We start from the raw sequence: 14,184 nt of genomic DNA, 5'->3' as shown, positions 1-14,184 counted from the left end.
TGCATTTTTCAAACATTCTCCATAAGCTAAAATCATGTCAGTCTTCTCATCATTGGAATAAGTCTAAATTTTCAAAAATGACAATGACGATGATTGATGATAATAATAATAGGCATCCTGTATTCAAATTATAACTTTTTTAAAAGTGTCACAAAGCAACTTGCAAAAATGTAATGGTAGTTGTATCAAAAATTTGGTCAGGCTCATTATTCCTCGTGAATCACCCTGTATATTTAATTTTGCAGTTAGTGATATTGGTATTGTTAGTTGCGGCAAAAAATTTCAGAAATAACCCTCTCGTCGTGAATAACCCTGTAGTTTCTTCTTATTACAAATAAAATGAAAAACTTTTTTTTAATATAACATTTTCAAGTTAAGCAATTAGCTAGTTACATCGTTAAAAATAAAATTAAAATACAATGTAAATGTTGTATGTTGTTATACCTGGATAAACATCGAGACAATATATTAAAAGTTCGTTCAACCGTATTAAAAATTATAATTAAGCTTAGGATGAACACGGAAACGTCAAAGGTTAAATAGATGAATGCAAGCATACTTCTACTGCATAATTTTGAATCTATTTTTTGGTCAATGGAAAGGGTAATTATTAAAAAGGTTGAATAAATGCAGTTCGCCTCAATATTGTTTTTCTTTTAATACCTATAAGCATACAGGAAACAAAATTTTTATGAATGATAATGAAAATAAGGTCACAGCAACATTTGGTTTAAAAAAAAAACATTCTTACAAAAACACAATTTTTTTTACAAATTTATTTCCAATCATGAAAACCAAAATTCCGCTTTACAATATTTGCAATATATTATTATTGCTTTTGCTGCTTAATATTAAATTACAAAACTTTTTTTTTTCAGAAATAAAGATGAACGTAACAATTTTTTGTTGATATATTTGTACTTTTTTAAATAATAAAAACAACCAAATGCACTTCTTTACTTTACACTTTCTTATATTCTTATGTACAAAATTTGTTTCATCTCACATTTTATAACATCCACACGTTACGGGGCACCTCTAGTAAGGTTATTACTTGTAGATCATTTTTGCTTTTGTCTTGGCTTAAATACATTTAAGTATTTGCCCCTTGTAACTTCTTTTGATTCCTCCACACCCAATTGATATGCAATATCATGCAACTCCTTAACTTTAGAAATCAGTCCAGCTGTTGGCAAAGCTGCTAATTCTACAAATAATGACAAAAACCACACCTATTTTTTCTATCCAATAAAAAGTAATTTATCCCAACTTACGGTGCAGATAATTCTGATCGTCCTGATTCAATTCCTTTGAGTAAGGCAACTTTACAGCACTTGGTGGTGTGAAACTGTTGACAAAATCTGTCATTCCTGGATCTGAAAAGGCTTCTTTTATTGTTCTAATCCTACAAGTATTTACAACGTTACTTACATTTCTCTGGCCAAATTTCTGGAGAGGCTCTATCCAGATTTTCCATACTCATTAAAGTTTGCTCTAGATCGCTTAAAGATTGATCTTGTTCTAGGAAATACAACAAATCAATTATATTTTGACAGATTGACATAAGCTACTCTGTTTAAAATGCTAACTTGTTTATGCACGATAGGTGACAATTTCGCATACATTGTTCATGCAAAGTATCAACAATCGTTTAATAATTAAATTGAGCCGAAAGGAGCAATTATAAAGTGATATTTTATTAAAAATGCTTTACCTTGTTCAATGCTCCCGGGTTTCTCGGACGCCATCTTGCAATTGTGCCAACTGCAAGAAACGTAATCAAGCATGTTGGGCTTTATGGGGGATTTTAAAACTGGCAGTAAAGATCACAACAGAACAAAAAAAAGCTGTTTTATTTGTAAATATATTAATATGTGATCTAGTTAAATTGTATTTAAGTTAATATTGTTTTTAATTTGTATACTCAAAAAAACAAAACGTTTTTTTCGCTCTTATGCACAGGTGGTGACGCACTTTTTCGACGCAACTCAGTACCATTCTCGACATTCAAACGTCAAATACCTCTTTTTCGAAGAGTTCGTAGTTGGATTAACCTAAATATTGCGTTCCATATCTCGTGACACACAACAATAAAAAAGTCGTGTTAATTAACGTACGAAAAATATGCTATTTGATTTAGCACAAGTATGCTAAATAAAACTCATCCAAAGAGCAGAGTTCAATTTTGAGTAAGTAGCAACGGTTTTTTCCGCACTTGAATTCTGATTTTTTGCACTTTTTACCAACTTTTTGCTGATATTCGCCTATTTCAGGAGCACTATGGGTCAAACTTTGTCAGAACCAGTGACTGCCAAAAATACAGCATGCTGCCAAAACGCCAATTTCCAAGTGGGCTCAAGTTCAATGCAAGGATGGCGTATCAACATGGAGGACTCCCATACGCACATCCTATCCTTGCCTGATGACCCCGACGCTGCGTTTTTCGCAGTTTACGACGGCCACGGGGGCTCCAAAATCTCTGAATATGCCGGCAAACACCTCCACAAATTCATAACAAACCGAGAGGAATACAAGAACGGTCAGATTGAAGAGGGCATGAAACAGGCCTTTTTGGAAATTGATAGAGTCATGCTTGAGGATGAATCATTAAGAAACGAGCAATCAGGCTCTACAGCGGTCACTATTATTATCAAAAATAATAATTTGTACTGTGCAAATGTGGGGGACTCCAGAGCCGTTGCTAGTATTGGAGGAAAAGCAGAGCCCCTTTCTAACGATCACAAGCCTAACAATAAGGAGGAATATGACAGGATAATAGCAGCAGGAGGCTGGGTTGATTTCAATAGAGTTAATGGGAATTTAGCCCTTTCGAGGGCACTCGGCGATTTTATTTTCAAAAGAAACGAGGATAAACGCCAGGAGGAACAAATCGTTACAGGTAAGTCTGGAAAATTGCTAGTGAAATTTGCTCAAGTTGTTTGAACACTGTCAATATTTATGTTACTTTTTTATGAATTGTGTATATTTAGTATCAAGTGAGTAATTGGGTACTTTCAAGGTAAATAATTACATCAGTTGAAGGATAGTTCCATTTAATTCAAAGGGTGCTTTATTTTTAACTTTCGGTACCTATATGTTATGAATTAAATAATTTGGCTGGCATCAGCGGTGTTCTAATTGTGTCATTCATTAATTAAAAATATTTACAATTGTTATTAATAGGAGACACTATTAAGTGATTAAAAGTATAACTTATCGTTTTCTATGACGTCAGAAACTTTGCATTATCTAAGTAAAAAAACAATTACATTACGTCAGGTTGTTCACACACCGACATACTAAGAAAAATATTTGTAATATCATTTGGCGCAATTTCATTTTTTTTTGTGTCATCCATTGTATTTTTTTCTTCATTTAGTCCGTTGACCTGCTTTACAGGTAAATGCTAGTCAAGTAAACATTAATTTGTCGAGTTTGTGATAAAGCTTTGATAGGTCAAACATGAACCAACTGCACGCAATTATGTCTTTGTAAAGATCAAAAGGAGCAAGAAAGTACAGTAGAGGCTCGATAATCCGGACCTTGCTAATACGTACTTCCTGACAAAACGGACCGAACTCAAAAAAAACAAAAACTAAAATCATTGTAGATATTAAAATCACATGTTGACACACCTGTTTTCCAGAGTTGATTGTCATTTTGTTTACTCGTAACAGATTACTCGTATTAAACACATTCCGTTTAATCCGGACAAGTCCGGAGCGAGTCTCTATTGTATACGAAAAAAGTTGCTTTTTCGACAAAAATAAATGGTTTATTAATAGAGTCCAGAATTAGAATTATTATTTAGCGAACGTTGACACTACCAATGATCGATATTCTTAAAAAATTAGCAATTCTAATATTCAGAACACCGCAACACCTTTTTAGGAATGAATTTTAACTAGGATAAAAACAGAAAATCTGAAACTAATTCAATTCCCCAGGCGCTTAGTTTTACTCGTTGTGGTTCTATTCAATTAATTTTTAGCTGGTAAATTCCAGTAATCAAGGTAATAAAAATCACTATAATTCTAATGGGCCACGATTTATATATGCAATTTGGCGATAAGTGCTTGAATCTGTTTTTTTCCGGTATCGTTAGATGAATTGCTTTGTTACAGCCTATCCGGAGGTCCAGTCGTACGAGATAACCCCCGATTGGGAGTTTGTGGTGGTGGCCTGTGATGGTATCTGGGATGTGATGAGTAACGAAGAGGTGGTTTCGTTTGTAAGAACCCGAATAGCGTCAGGAATGGAACCGGAAGAGATATGTGAAAACCTAATGATGATTTGTTTAGCACCCGATTGTCAAATGGCAGGTCTAGGTTGTGATAATATGACTGTTGTTATTATTGGACTATTACAAGGTGAAACGTATGAACAGCTCTCGACAAAATGTGCTAGAACTTATATTTCGGATGATAAGGAAGAAAATTTCCTCCTGTGAACAATGTGCAGATTATAATTTTTAAATGTATTTTTAATATGTAAATAAACTTGTAAATAATTATATCGTCTAGGACATGTTTTCTTTGGTTTATTAGTTAGATAAGGTTGAGTAGGTTTGTGATAGTGATTTCTACCAAATTTCATGTTTTTTTAGAAGACTGTTATGTAGTTAGAGGAGTATAGATAGAAATTATAATTAGATCAGCACCGAATTATTTTTAACAGTCACATTTGAGTAGGTTTAGTGCCAATTAAATAAAGTTTTTTGTTGAAGGTTGATTGTAAGTGCAACATATGGAATAAATCTTTATTATCATTAATACAATAAGTCTATGCTAATGACATTACTTATTACGTACAAAAACAATAAGACATATTGGAGGATAAAAATTAAATGATAGATTCTTACAAATTGGCATATAATGTAAGTATAAAACGTTAAAAATTTGTTGAAATAAATAATTATAAATTAATTCATTCTTTTTTGTTTGCTAATTTCCTATGCGGATATAATCTATAATGTCCAAGCAAAATAAAATAAATAAAGTCAGTAACAACGCAGATGTACAAAAAGTCATTTTCATCACTAACTATTACATACATAAATATGTATTTACATAATAAAAATTAAAATGAACTAAAAAATGAAATACTCTTTGGACACACAAAAATCTGTAATTAATGATCATAACAACTACGCTCTTCTTTCAGTTAGATATATAAATAAAATGTGTGTGGTATTTATAAAATGTACAAGTGGCTTTTATATTATTACCATATTTCCTATCCTAACACGTGTAATATTTTCATTAACTTTTACGATAAGAAAAAAATGCAGTTGAAACGATTAAGCTCTTGCCTTTTAACATCTTAAACTTCAACAACTAAACTTAGTAGTATTACACTACAATACATGTTTTAAAAACTACTGTTTCTAATGGCAAACAAAAAATTGTTTCAGTTGATTGATAATTCACTAACTGTATAAAATATATTTTCTTCAAAATGCAAAATAATACACATTCATTCATAAGAACACGACTCCTAAATCTAGATCACTATTTACAATGATTGTTTATCTGTTGGATATTTTATTTTATTAAAAACAATACATCATACACGGCGATATGAATAAAAACAAGAACGAGCCTATCCAACAAATTGTAAAAGAATACAAAGTTATCATTTACTAGCTTGAGTGACTTTACCATTTTTCATTTCTTTTTTCGGGGTCGGTGATATACAAATAACATCGTTATCATTGTTAGAATCGTCCAATTCGACTTTAACGTCGCCGTTATCTTCTGGCAATGGGCCGTTGTCTTTTTCCCAGTCTTTTAGAACTGTGTCTAAATTGTATCTTTTACGATAATTAACAAAAAACGTACGCACGTGGTGTTCAGTTTTGTTACCCAACACTTCGGCGATGCTTTTAAAGTCTTTACCGTACTTACGCACGCCTTGGACAGCCAAGAGCAATTCCTCATTTGTCCAGCGAGCGTTAATACGAGACGAATTGTCATTTGCTGGACGGAGATCTTCAATGGAGTCTGAATGTTTGCGCTTTAAGGAACTTATATTCTGCTTGTTCTGTTGGATCTGAAACAAAAAGCCCATTTCTAGTATCTCCAAACGCTAATTATGGGACACTTGCAGTGGCGGACTTAATTCTTAATATTCTAAAATATTTCACCCGAATACCAAGTAGGTACATTTGTTTTAAAATTTTGTTTATCCGAGAAAACATACTTCAACACTAATGCTACAATTTATATTGTACTTTTAAAACATTTTAAATAACGAAGAGCTTCTCAATTGCCCCCGTGGGTAAATCCGCCACTTGCAACTCTCATTAAAAAATATTATACCATCCTTGAACGAGAAGTGGTATTTGCCATACCAACGCTAAATATTGTAATTTAACAAAAAACATAATTCGATGGTCAAAACATCTGTTCCTTGAAAATAATGAATAATTCTGCTTAAAATAATGTAAAAACCATATAAAATAAAACAATTACAGCATTTGGTAGTTTAAATAGTGAACCCTCTCGACAAAGACCATGCAAGCTAGTTTTGTCCAACAACCTCACCCAACCACACCGACCATGCATAGAAACAGAGCGCGCTTTCTACCCTATCAACCACAGACGACTTCTGGCATTTGCAATGCAAACAGGCATAAATATACAAAATAACCGAGCAGGCATATTCGACACAAAAGCATGGGACGTGTTCGAAGTGTGTTTATTTTTTGAATTTTTTTGATGTGTGTGGAGTACTCACTTGTCTTTGGAGGGAATCTAATTCTCGATCCATCGCCTTAAGCATGAGCACACCCGCGTTGCCTGACGCCATCGCAGCCAGATCGTCGTGGTTGATGTACATGCCGCGAGGGGGCTTGCGCTTGTGGCGTCCGCCCAGTGGGGACCCGCGCTTGCCACCCGTGGGCCCCGATGTGGGCCGCAACAATCCCGTTCGTCTGTACATGCCAATATTACACGTTATCGACATACTAGTTCAGTCATTTCATATCATTTCTTCAACTAATAGGCAACTATCAAGCGGATAGGTGGGACCACATCTATGCTCAACCACTGTTTTGTTTTTTTGGCGAGAGACAAGCGCAAAATTAATGTGGTCCTCGGAAAAAATAAATCATGCACGGTGCCCTAATTCACAACTAACAAACACTTGGTAGTGTTTTAAAGGCGCTTCAGTGACATTTCAGTGAGGTATGGGACGAAATGCACATTTATTTTGCGCCCCATCAAACGCCAGAAAGAGACGTGGATTTCTCATTCAAAACATAATTTTTTTAACTATTTATTACTAAAAATTCATTAAAACATGAAAATAATGAGGAAAATTCGCTACATAAATTAAACGGAAACTGAAGCAAAATGAAAAAAGTAATCATTACATAAATTTTAGATGTATTAAAAAATCTCCAACAAAATATTTTGTTAGTTTTTTACTCATGCAAACGTTATGAAGGAGAGAACCCACGTCTCGTGCATAAACAGCTGGGCATTGAGTTGGGGTCTAGATACGTACCTCCAATGTTGGTAGCAGGAATTACAGAGGGACCCCTTGGACGTCACTTGAGTGACGGTACAGGCGACTCCGCAGTTAGAGCACGCGCCACCCTCACCCTGCACACATACAACAATCATACCGACCATATCCCATTATGAAACTAATAAAATAGAAGAGAGAAAACGAACACCCAGTGTGATTTTTTCGTTTTAACATCGTAATACTATACAATATTTGTAAACTATATGCGTGTATGTATGCATGTAATGGATGGAGAGAGATTAAATATAAAACGTTAGCCAACGCACACTGCAGCTCATGCTATAGAGAGGCAACACGGGGTTAGTCGACGTGATACCAATACCCTGTCTCTATTTAAACTGAAATAGGGCAAGATACGTGACCATCGATAACTGAAATGTTACGATGAAATGGAAATGTAATATGCATGATACAGTAAAGCCGTCACATATGAAATGAACTGTCATTATTTTGCGATTGTACTGCTAGGCTGATTGGCGTGCAATATCTATTGAGGGTTCACTACCTGAGTAGCGTTCTCGTCGGGAGGTTGACCCGTACGACTTGGTGAACCGCTTTTACGACGAATGCCACGATGTATTGTCCATTTCTGCAAGATAATCCATTACAGCTAAACCAACCGCCGACTTTTTAGACTTGTTTCAAAACATTGATTTGTTCTCAAGGCTCGGATTTAAAGAATCTCATTTCACATTTATTTCTACTACTGAATAGGATCTACGCCAGCGCCCGGGTCCACCAATTATAGAAACACTTTCCCAAAACTCAGCTACTCTAGTATAAATTATATTCACGAAAAATCTTTTGTTATAACGAGAAACAACAAGCAAAATATTTTTGTATCAAAATCAGCAAAATATTCGTTATGGGTTATTAAATTCTAAAAACTTGATTTGCCATGTACTTAATTAAAATTACACGAAAATTGGTAAAACTGGTGTTACAAAATTAAAATATGTACTTGACTAATTAAACGCTTTTCATAAAAACCTTAAACTCGAATAAAAATAAAATATTTAGCGTAACGGAAATAAACCCAGAAAGTTTCTGATCCAAAAAAATATCAAAACTTTAAGAAAGAAAGGATCAACAAAACAAATGTAACAAAATGAAAACAAGAAAACAGACAAAAAAAAAATATGTAGAAATATTAATGTAAAATAAGTTAAATAAATTATTACAGTTGTGGTTACTCATCTTGTATAGGTACATAAGTACATAATTTTTGATATCAAGAATTTTATTTACAGAAGTATTTTTTTTTGTCAAGAAAAAATAATTTGAATACCTTTGACCAATCACTTGCATATAATGCGATAAAGCAGACATAACATGTATGTGTCATAAATTACTTATCTAAACTACTTGGTATCGTTTTCTTAAGATATATTAAATTTCAGATTGTGTAAATGGTTGCAGCTCAAGATTTTTACAAAAAAATTATAGCAGACTCAAGTGAGAGTGAGAAAGTGTTCCATTCGCAAAACCATAATTACGAGCCTAAATAAAGCTTTAGTACAGCCAGAATCCCTATCAAGCAATTACTGCTATGTCGCCTAAAAATGCACTGATTTAAATCGTTTGAAATAATAAAATTCGACAAATTCTTAACGCTTGTTAATTGTTGAGTAACACTTGGAGCCATACAACAGCTGTAACCATTAAGGCACACTTTACAGAAAAATTAACATACCCTAGCTTTAAAACACAAACCAGTCAAAATTCATGCAAAATAAAGTTTCCTACGTAAATCCAACACGCAACAAATAAACCTAACCTTACCTTTTCATCATGGTCTGATTCTTCATTGGATTCTCCTTCGGAACCAGCCTCTGATGCGCCCCCTTCCTCCTTGGGAGTGTTCAACTTACGTGCCTGTTTGTCCATGAGACTAGTCCTAGACCTTGTCTTTTTCCAACTGTAGTAATACTTGACTAAACTTGCAATACTTTTATCTGGCAACTGTACAAAAAGTTAGATGGGGGCCACCGCAGTATGATTTTTTACCATTTGTCTTATCCTATGAAAGCTTTTGCCGTGGAACTGAAACGCCTGTTCGAATAACACCTTATCTTCAACTGACCATTCATCTGGGAAGGGGGTGAAGTTTGCTAAGTCTAGTACAGCCCTGTCTAAGTCATGTTTGTGCCAAAAAAGCATCCCAAGCGCCTGCTCGCCGTTGTAACCGTACTTGTCTTTGGCTAAAACTATGTAATCCTCCACTGGAATTGAAATATTGTTAGAAGGGAGACACAGACGCGTCATATTGAGACATACATTTTGACTCTGGGATCGACTCAGTTGGTGACCACACAAGTAACGCTCTATCTGCTAATAATTCTGGTTTTCTCTGCGATTCCGGTTGGAGTTCGGGGCAAATGGCCTGGTAGTCTCGCCCAACTCGAATCTTATCTACTGGAACTACAAAAGCAAGATTTCAGACACGCCAGACTATCACTATGGTCAGATTCATAAATTTGAGGGAAACCTTTTTTACGGTTTAAAGTATCTTTTTATAAGAATTCACAAATGAGAAAAAGTACAAGAAATACAAATCATTACTAAAAGAGGCTAACCTGAGCTTTCATCCTCGCTTGTGGAGTCTTGAACGTGACCATTAGGACTTGGTCCTCGACTTCTCCGACCATTTCGGGCATTTTCATTGTTTTTTTCTGCTAGAACCATGTTCGTTACTTCTATTTAAAGCTTCATATAAACAATATAAAATTAATTTTAAGAGAAAACCGAGCTTATGATTCAGCAACACCACAGCTTACTCAAACTACAAAGCGACTAAGAAATCGTCATCGAAGAACCGTAGTTTATCTTTAGTTACTTTCGAAAATCATCACAGCGCTGTAGTCAATGCGTTTTTTCAAAAAATAGACGGTCATTTTTACTTTTTTAGTCAATTAACAATGTAGAAACACTTATCTTAACTTGTCAATTATATATTTATACTTTTAATAGTTTTAAAAACACGATTTCTATAAAACAAAATTAAAATTTTATTTTAGTTTTGAATTTACCGCCGATGCTGGAATTTCCTGTTTTATTTCCTTCATTTTCAAATCATCTATCTTTGTTTAAAGCTCGATTTTTGACATTCATCTTATAACCTTACTTTTGAAAAGTATCAAAATGTCTTTTGTGAATTTATTTATTAAAAGAGGGATTTCCACATCTTGCACAAGGTTCGGCAAACGAAATTTTAGGAAGTTTCCAATATACAACAAACGCGGTTCTAAAATATTTAAAGAAATGAGGAAAGACCCTAATTATGACCTACCACATGACAGTAGGACAATTTTGTTATAATTTTCCTTTTAATAATTTTTTGATTGTAGAGCGTGGCGTAAGAGATGTTGGATATTATGCCGATGATGGAACTTTTGTAGCAATACCAGAAAAAATTCCTGAACTTATTGTACCAGATTTAAAAGACTTTCCTGTAGGTGTATGAAATTTATAAGACATCTATGTGGAACAGTATAGTTTTAGCTCAAGCCCTATGTGTCGTACAGAACTCCCGACGTCATGCAATCAGAATTTACAGCTGAAGATTTGTTCAATGTAGTGTATGCACCAAAAATAGCTAAAGACTTTAAAGAAGGTAAACTGAATGAAGATGGAATGCCTTTGGAACCATCACCTGAGGAGAAAATGACACCGGAGGAGGCAAGAATTAAAGCAGAACAAACTGGAAGTGATATGTTTTAGAATTAATGTAGAATATTAAATTTGTAGATAATAAAACCTTGACGAAAAAACTGACGTATTATTGGTTGCATAACATTTTTATTAAAAAAGTATTAGTTTTGTTCGTCGTTTGGGTTGATTGACAGTAATAAAAGTCTGGGCAATGCCAAAAAATGACCGTTGGGGGAGCGACGAGTCCGCACGTCAATGGAATCTGTATATTTTGGTTTGAAACATTGATAAATTTTTGTATCACTTTCGTGTTTTATGGGTTATATAATAATTTTTTGATTGTAATTTTTTTAAGAACTAGACCAAAAATTAAAACATTTTATACGCAAATATAATTTTATTTATTTAAAAAATAAAGATTTAAATTTGGGTTAGATAGTTATTTTTATTCTTTACAAATTTACAAGAGCATTAACATATTACAATAACTTTTTATTATTTCTTCAAAACTTTGAATAAAAAACACTAGGATTAATTATATTTTCTATTATTTTTCTATTTGGACCTTGGTTTTCAGCTCTGTTTGTCCTAAATGTGCTTTTTTCCTATTATTTCCATCTCAGTATTTGCAATGCCGTAAAATGTATCTTCTGTTCAACAATACTCCATTTTTTCTTTAATGGCCATGTCATCTACAATAAGGGAACATATTTTCTCAACGTTTTTTAAATTATTGCCTTCAGACCATCTTGGCTTTTTTAGGGAATAATTATAAATTTGATCAAGTAAAAACACAGCCCTTGGTTCTAAGTCCTTTGCATCTGACACAATTTTCACTACACAACAATGTTGACCTTTACTGTAAGTGTCAATTTTTTCCTGCATTCTCTTTAGTTTTTCAAGTTTCTTTTCATAAAGCTTATTCAACTTTTGAAATCTTACATTTGCTTCCTGTAACTTTTTGTCTAAATTTTGAATTTCATCTAGTAAGACAAATTTTTCTGCCGAACTTATTGCATCTGAAACATTTTTTAAATCATAATCATGAGTATCACCTACTTTTAAATCACTTTGTTAATCAAAATCAAATCGAAATGGATTTGAAATCGTATAGTTTTTGTCAAATGACTCTGGAGATTGGATACACGGTGCAGGCGTTTCTAACGGCTTACGTTCTGAATTAATGAAAGTGGTAGAGATTACCTGAAAACGAGTAATTCTTTTATGATTCAAGAGCAAGGATGGAACTGCATTTGGTAACAATTTTTTGTTTTTATAATAGCTCGTTATTTCAAAGTGTTTTCCACAAATCATGGAATATGGGGGTATATTGCCGATGGTACCAAATATTCTCTTAAGCCATTCGTTTTTTTGATTTCTACTTTTTCTACTGTCAATCAACGCAGACGACGGTTTTGTTATACTTAATAAAATAAATTATTGTTTTGCATTATTTTAGTTGGTTTGTTTTTTTAATTTAATGAAATGTAAACATCTTAGAATGATGAAACATAAAAGTGAGGTTAGATCGTAATCAATGATGACCTTTTAACCTCCTTCATTTTCGCAAAAATGTCTAACTTTAAACATCTTCTGAATGTGCCTAATATTAGCAAAACCGTTAGTTTTTAATGTGAACAAAAAATACAATTGCTTTTATTATGTCAGACTTTTAGGTTATCCCACAAATCCCACCTTGAGGCCCTGCGAGAACGAATTTTAAACGGCCCTAGTCTCCAAGACTTTATAAAAAGCCCAGACCCTGTCTTAAAAGAAGACACTGAAGCTTGGAAAGACTACAATGGAAGACTTAAAAGAACCAAGAGTGAAAGTTCCAGACTCAGGTTACCCCCTTGGTTAAAAACATCAATTCCTAAGGGAAAGAAATTCAGCGAACTTAAAGAACAGTTGAGAAACCTTAATTTGCATACTGTATGTGAAGAAGCAAGGTGTCCAAATATTGGAGAGTGTTGGGGTGGAGGCGAGCATGGGACAGCGACAGCTACCATCATGGTATAATTTTACAAATCACCGAATTGCAATTAATAAAATTAATAGTTGTTAGGAGACACATGTACGCGAGGTTGCCGTTTTTGCTCCATTAAGACTTCGAAAACGCCCCCACCGCCTGATCCAAATGAGCCTGTGAAAACCGCTTCGGCTATAGCGTCCTGGGGGTTGGATTATATTGTTTTAACATCAGTGGATCGCGATGGTAATATAAAACTTTATAATTTTGTGTTTTAATCGCATTTAATTTAGACTTGCCTGATGGAGGGTCAAATCATTTTGCTGAGACTGTGAGGGAGATTAAGAAGCGGTAAATTTATTGCAATTTGCTACTTTTTGTTTATTGTTTTTTGTAGTAAGAATGAAATTCTAGTGGAATGTTTAGTACCTGACTTTGGTGGTGACCTAAATGCTGTGAAAACAATTGTTGATTCTGGTTTAGATGTTTACGCTCATAATATTGAAACAGTTGAAGCTTTAACTCCATTTGTTAGAGATAGGAGGGCCAAATATAGGTAACAAATGAAACAACTTTTTAAGTTATAAGGTATTTTCAATGATAATTAATAGACAGTCGTTGGCAACTCTTGAGGCTGTTAAAAAATTCAATCCTGATATGATCACAAAGTCGTCGATTATGCTGGGTTTGGGTGAGACTGATGATGAAGTTAGACAAACTTTGGAAGATTTGAAGGCAGCGGGTGTCGATTGTGTAACCCTTGGACAGTACATGCAACCAACTAAGAAACATCTTCTGGTCGTTGAATATGTAACACCTGAAAAGTACCAATATTGGGAAAAAATAGGAAACGAAATGAAGTTTTTCTACGTTGCGAGTGGACCACTTGTGAGGAGTTCCTACAAAGCTGGTGAATTCTTTATTGCAAGTATTTTAAAAAATAGAAAAACAAAAAATGCTGTGTAATTAACTATTATTTGTAAAATATATTAAAGTTGGCCCAAAAGTTTGTTTTTTGTGTTTGGGATTTG

At 33.8% G+C, this 14,184-nt stretch overlaps 5 protein-coding genes across 9 annotated transcripts; 3 read left to right on the top strand and 2 right to left on the bottom strand.

Moving 5' to 3' along the window:
• Window positions 1-893: 893 nt before the first annotated feature.
• LOC123004773 (protein lin-52 homolog) lies at window positions 894-1,779 on the bottom strand. The gene is made up of 4 exons (XM_044398200.1): window positions 1,715-1,779; window positions 1,432-1,521; window positions 1,275-1,376; window positions 894-1,207 (listed from the first exon to the last, which is right to left on the bottom strand). Exons 1-4 carry the CDS (start codon window positions 1,746-1,748, stop codon window positions 1,062-1,064), a joined length of 372 nt encoding a protein of 123 aa, XP_044254135.1. The 5' UTR covers window positions 1,749-1,779; the 3' UTR covers window positions 894-1,061.
• Window positions 1,780-1,986: 207 nt separating this feature from the next.
• On the top strand, window positions 1,987-4,772 carry LOC123004770 (probable protein phosphatase 2C T23F11.1). The gene is made up of 3 exons (XM_044398198.1): window positions 1,987-2,189; window positions 2,274-2,899; window positions 4,125-4,772. Exons 2-3 carry the CDS (start codon window positions 2,281-2,283, stop codon window positions 4,448-4,450), a joined length of 945 nt encoding a protein of 314 aa, XP_044254133.1. The 5' UTR covers window positions 1,987-2,189; window positions 2,274-2,280; the 3' UTR covers window positions 4,451-4,772.
• Window positions 4,773-4,835: 63 nt separating this feature from the next.
• On the bottom strand, window positions 4,836-10,331 carry LOC123004769 (REST corepressor). 3 transcript variants are annotated; one of them, XR_006412709.1, is made up of 9 exons: window positions 10,110-10,331; window positions 9,811-9,954; window positions 9,541-9,755; window positions 9,316-9,495; window positions 8,039-8,122; window positions 7,510-7,607; window positions 6,739-6,934; window positions 5,490-6,051; window positions 5,146-5,156 (listed from the first exon to the last, which is right to left on the bottom strand). XR_006412709.1 is itself a non-coding variant. In XM_044398196.1 (8 exons), the coding sequence occupies exons 1-8, from the start codon at window positions 10,216-10,218 to the stop codon at window positions 5,635-5,637; spliced, it is 1,443 nt and encodes a 480-aa protein (XP_044254131.1). In that variant the 5' UTR covers window positions 10,219-10,331; the 3' UTR covers window positions 4,836-5,634. The 3 variants fall into 3 exon arrangements, 2 of the variants coding, with proteins under 2 accessions (XP_044254131.1, XP_044254132.1); XM_044398196.1 differs by having other exon boundaries at window positions 4,836-6,051; XM_044398197.1 differs by lacking the exon at window positions 8,039-8,122 and having other exon boundaries at window positions 4,836-6,051.
• Window positions 10,332-10,611: 280 nt separating this feature from the next.
• Window positions 10,612-11,303, top strand: LOC123004771 (39S ribosomal protein L41, mitochondrial). The gene is made up of 3 exons (XM_044398199.1): window positions 10,612-10,831; window positions 10,881-10,984; window positions 11,035-11,303. The coding sequence occupies exons 1-3, from the start codon at window positions 10,675-10,677 to the stop codon at window positions 11,251-11,253; spliced, it is 480 nt and encodes a 159-aa protein (XP_044254134.1). The 5' UTR covers window positions 10,612-10,674; the 3' UTR covers window positions 11,254-11,303.
• A 904-nt stretch (window positions 11,304-12,207) lies between these two features.
• LOC123005042 (lipoyl synthase, mitochondrial) lies at window positions 12,208-14,159 on the top strand. Of its 3 annotated transcripts, none has more exons than XM_044398632.1 (6): window positions 12,208-12,440; window positions 12,861-13,197; window positions 13,243-13,399; window positions 13,447-13,504; window positions 13,551-13,709; window positions 13,765-14,159. In XM_044398632.1, exons 1-6 carry the CDS (start codon window positions 12,409-12,411, stop codon window positions 14,117-14,119), a joined length of 1,098 nt encoding a protein of 365 aa, XP_044254567.1. In that variant the 5' UTR covers window positions 12,208-12,408; the 3' UTR covers window positions 14,120-14,159. The 3 variants fall into 3 exon arrangements, with proteins under 3 accessions (XP_044254567.1, XP_044254568.1, XP_044254566.1); XM_044398633.1 differs by having other exon boundaries at window positions 12,853-13,197; XM_044398631.1 differs by lacking the exon at window positions 12,208-12,440 and adding an exon at window positions 12,644-12,804 and having other exon boundaries at window positions 12,853-13,197.
• Window positions 14,160-14,184: the final 25 nt, after the last annotated feature.

This window comes from Tribolium madens, unplaced genomic scaffold (assembly GCF_015345945.1).
Source record: "Tribolium madens isolate multiple individuals breed KSU strain unplaced genomic scaffold, Tmad_KSU_1.1 Scaffold_20;HRSCAF=117;Tcas5.2_LG4, whole genome shotgun sequence".
Taxonomy (NCBI): domain Eukaryota; kingdom Metazoa; phylum Arthropoda; class Insecta; order Coleoptera; family Tenebrionidae; genus Tribolium; species Tribolium madens.
Note: the sequence above shows the minus strand (reverse complement) of the source record. Positions and strands in the feature narration are given on the sequence as shown.

Coding starts and splice junctions, on each gene's coding strand:
- LOC123004771 (XM_044398199.1), top strand. CDS start 10,675: ATGTCTTTTGTGAATTTATTTATTAAAAGAGGGATTTCCACATCTTGC. Junction 10,832..10,880: donor TTATGACCTACCACATGACA/GTAGGACAATTT, acceptor TTTTGATTGTAG/AGCGTGGCGTAAGAGATGTT. Junction 10,985..11,034: donor CAGATTTAAAAGACTTTCCT/GTAGGTGTATGA, acceptor GTATAGTTTTAG/CTCAAGCCCTATGTGTCGTA.
- LOC123004769 (XM_044398196.1), bottom strand. CDS start 10,218: ATGGTTCTAGCAGAAAAAAACAATGAAAATGCCCGAAATGGTCGGAGA. Junction 9,955..10,109: donor AAGCGAGGATGAAAGCTCAG/GTTAGCCTCTTT, acceptor TTGCTTTTGTAG/TTCCAGTAGATAAGATTCGA. Junction 7,608..8,038: donor CCGACGAGAACGCTACTCAG/GTAGTGAACCCT, acceptor GTATGTGTGCAG/GGTGAGGGTGGCGCGTGCTC.
- LOC123004770 (XM_044398198.1), top strand. CDS start 2,281: ATGGGTCAAACTTTGTCAGAACCAGTGACTGCCAAAAATACAGCATGC. Junction 2,900..4,124: donor GGAGGAACAAATCGTTACAG/GTAAGTCTGGAA, acceptor GCTTTGTTACAG/CCTATCCGGAGGTCCAGTCG.
- LOC123004773 (XM_044398200.1), bottom strand. CDS start 1,748: ATGGCGTCCGAGAAACCCGGGAGCATTGAACAAG. Junction 1,522..1,714: donor ACCCGGGAGCATTGAACAAG/GTAAAGCATTTT, acceptor TGTATTTCCTAG/AACAAGATCAATCTTTAAGC. Junction 1,377..1,431: donor AGAAATTTGGCCAGAGAAAT/GTAAGTAACGTT, acceptor AAGCCTTTTCAG/ATCCAGGAATGACAGATTTT.
- LOC123005042 (XM_044398631.1), top strand. CDS start 12,757: ATGTCTAACTTTAAACATCTTCTGAATGTGCCTAATATTAGCAAAACC. Junction 13,400..13,446: donor AACATCAGTGGATCGCGATG/GTAATATAAAAC, acceptor CATTTAATTTAG/ACTTGCCTGATGGAGGGTCA. Junction 13,710..13,764: donor GATAGGAGGGCCAAATATAG/GTAACAAATGAA, acceptor GATAATTAATAG/ACAGTCGTTGGCAACTCTTG.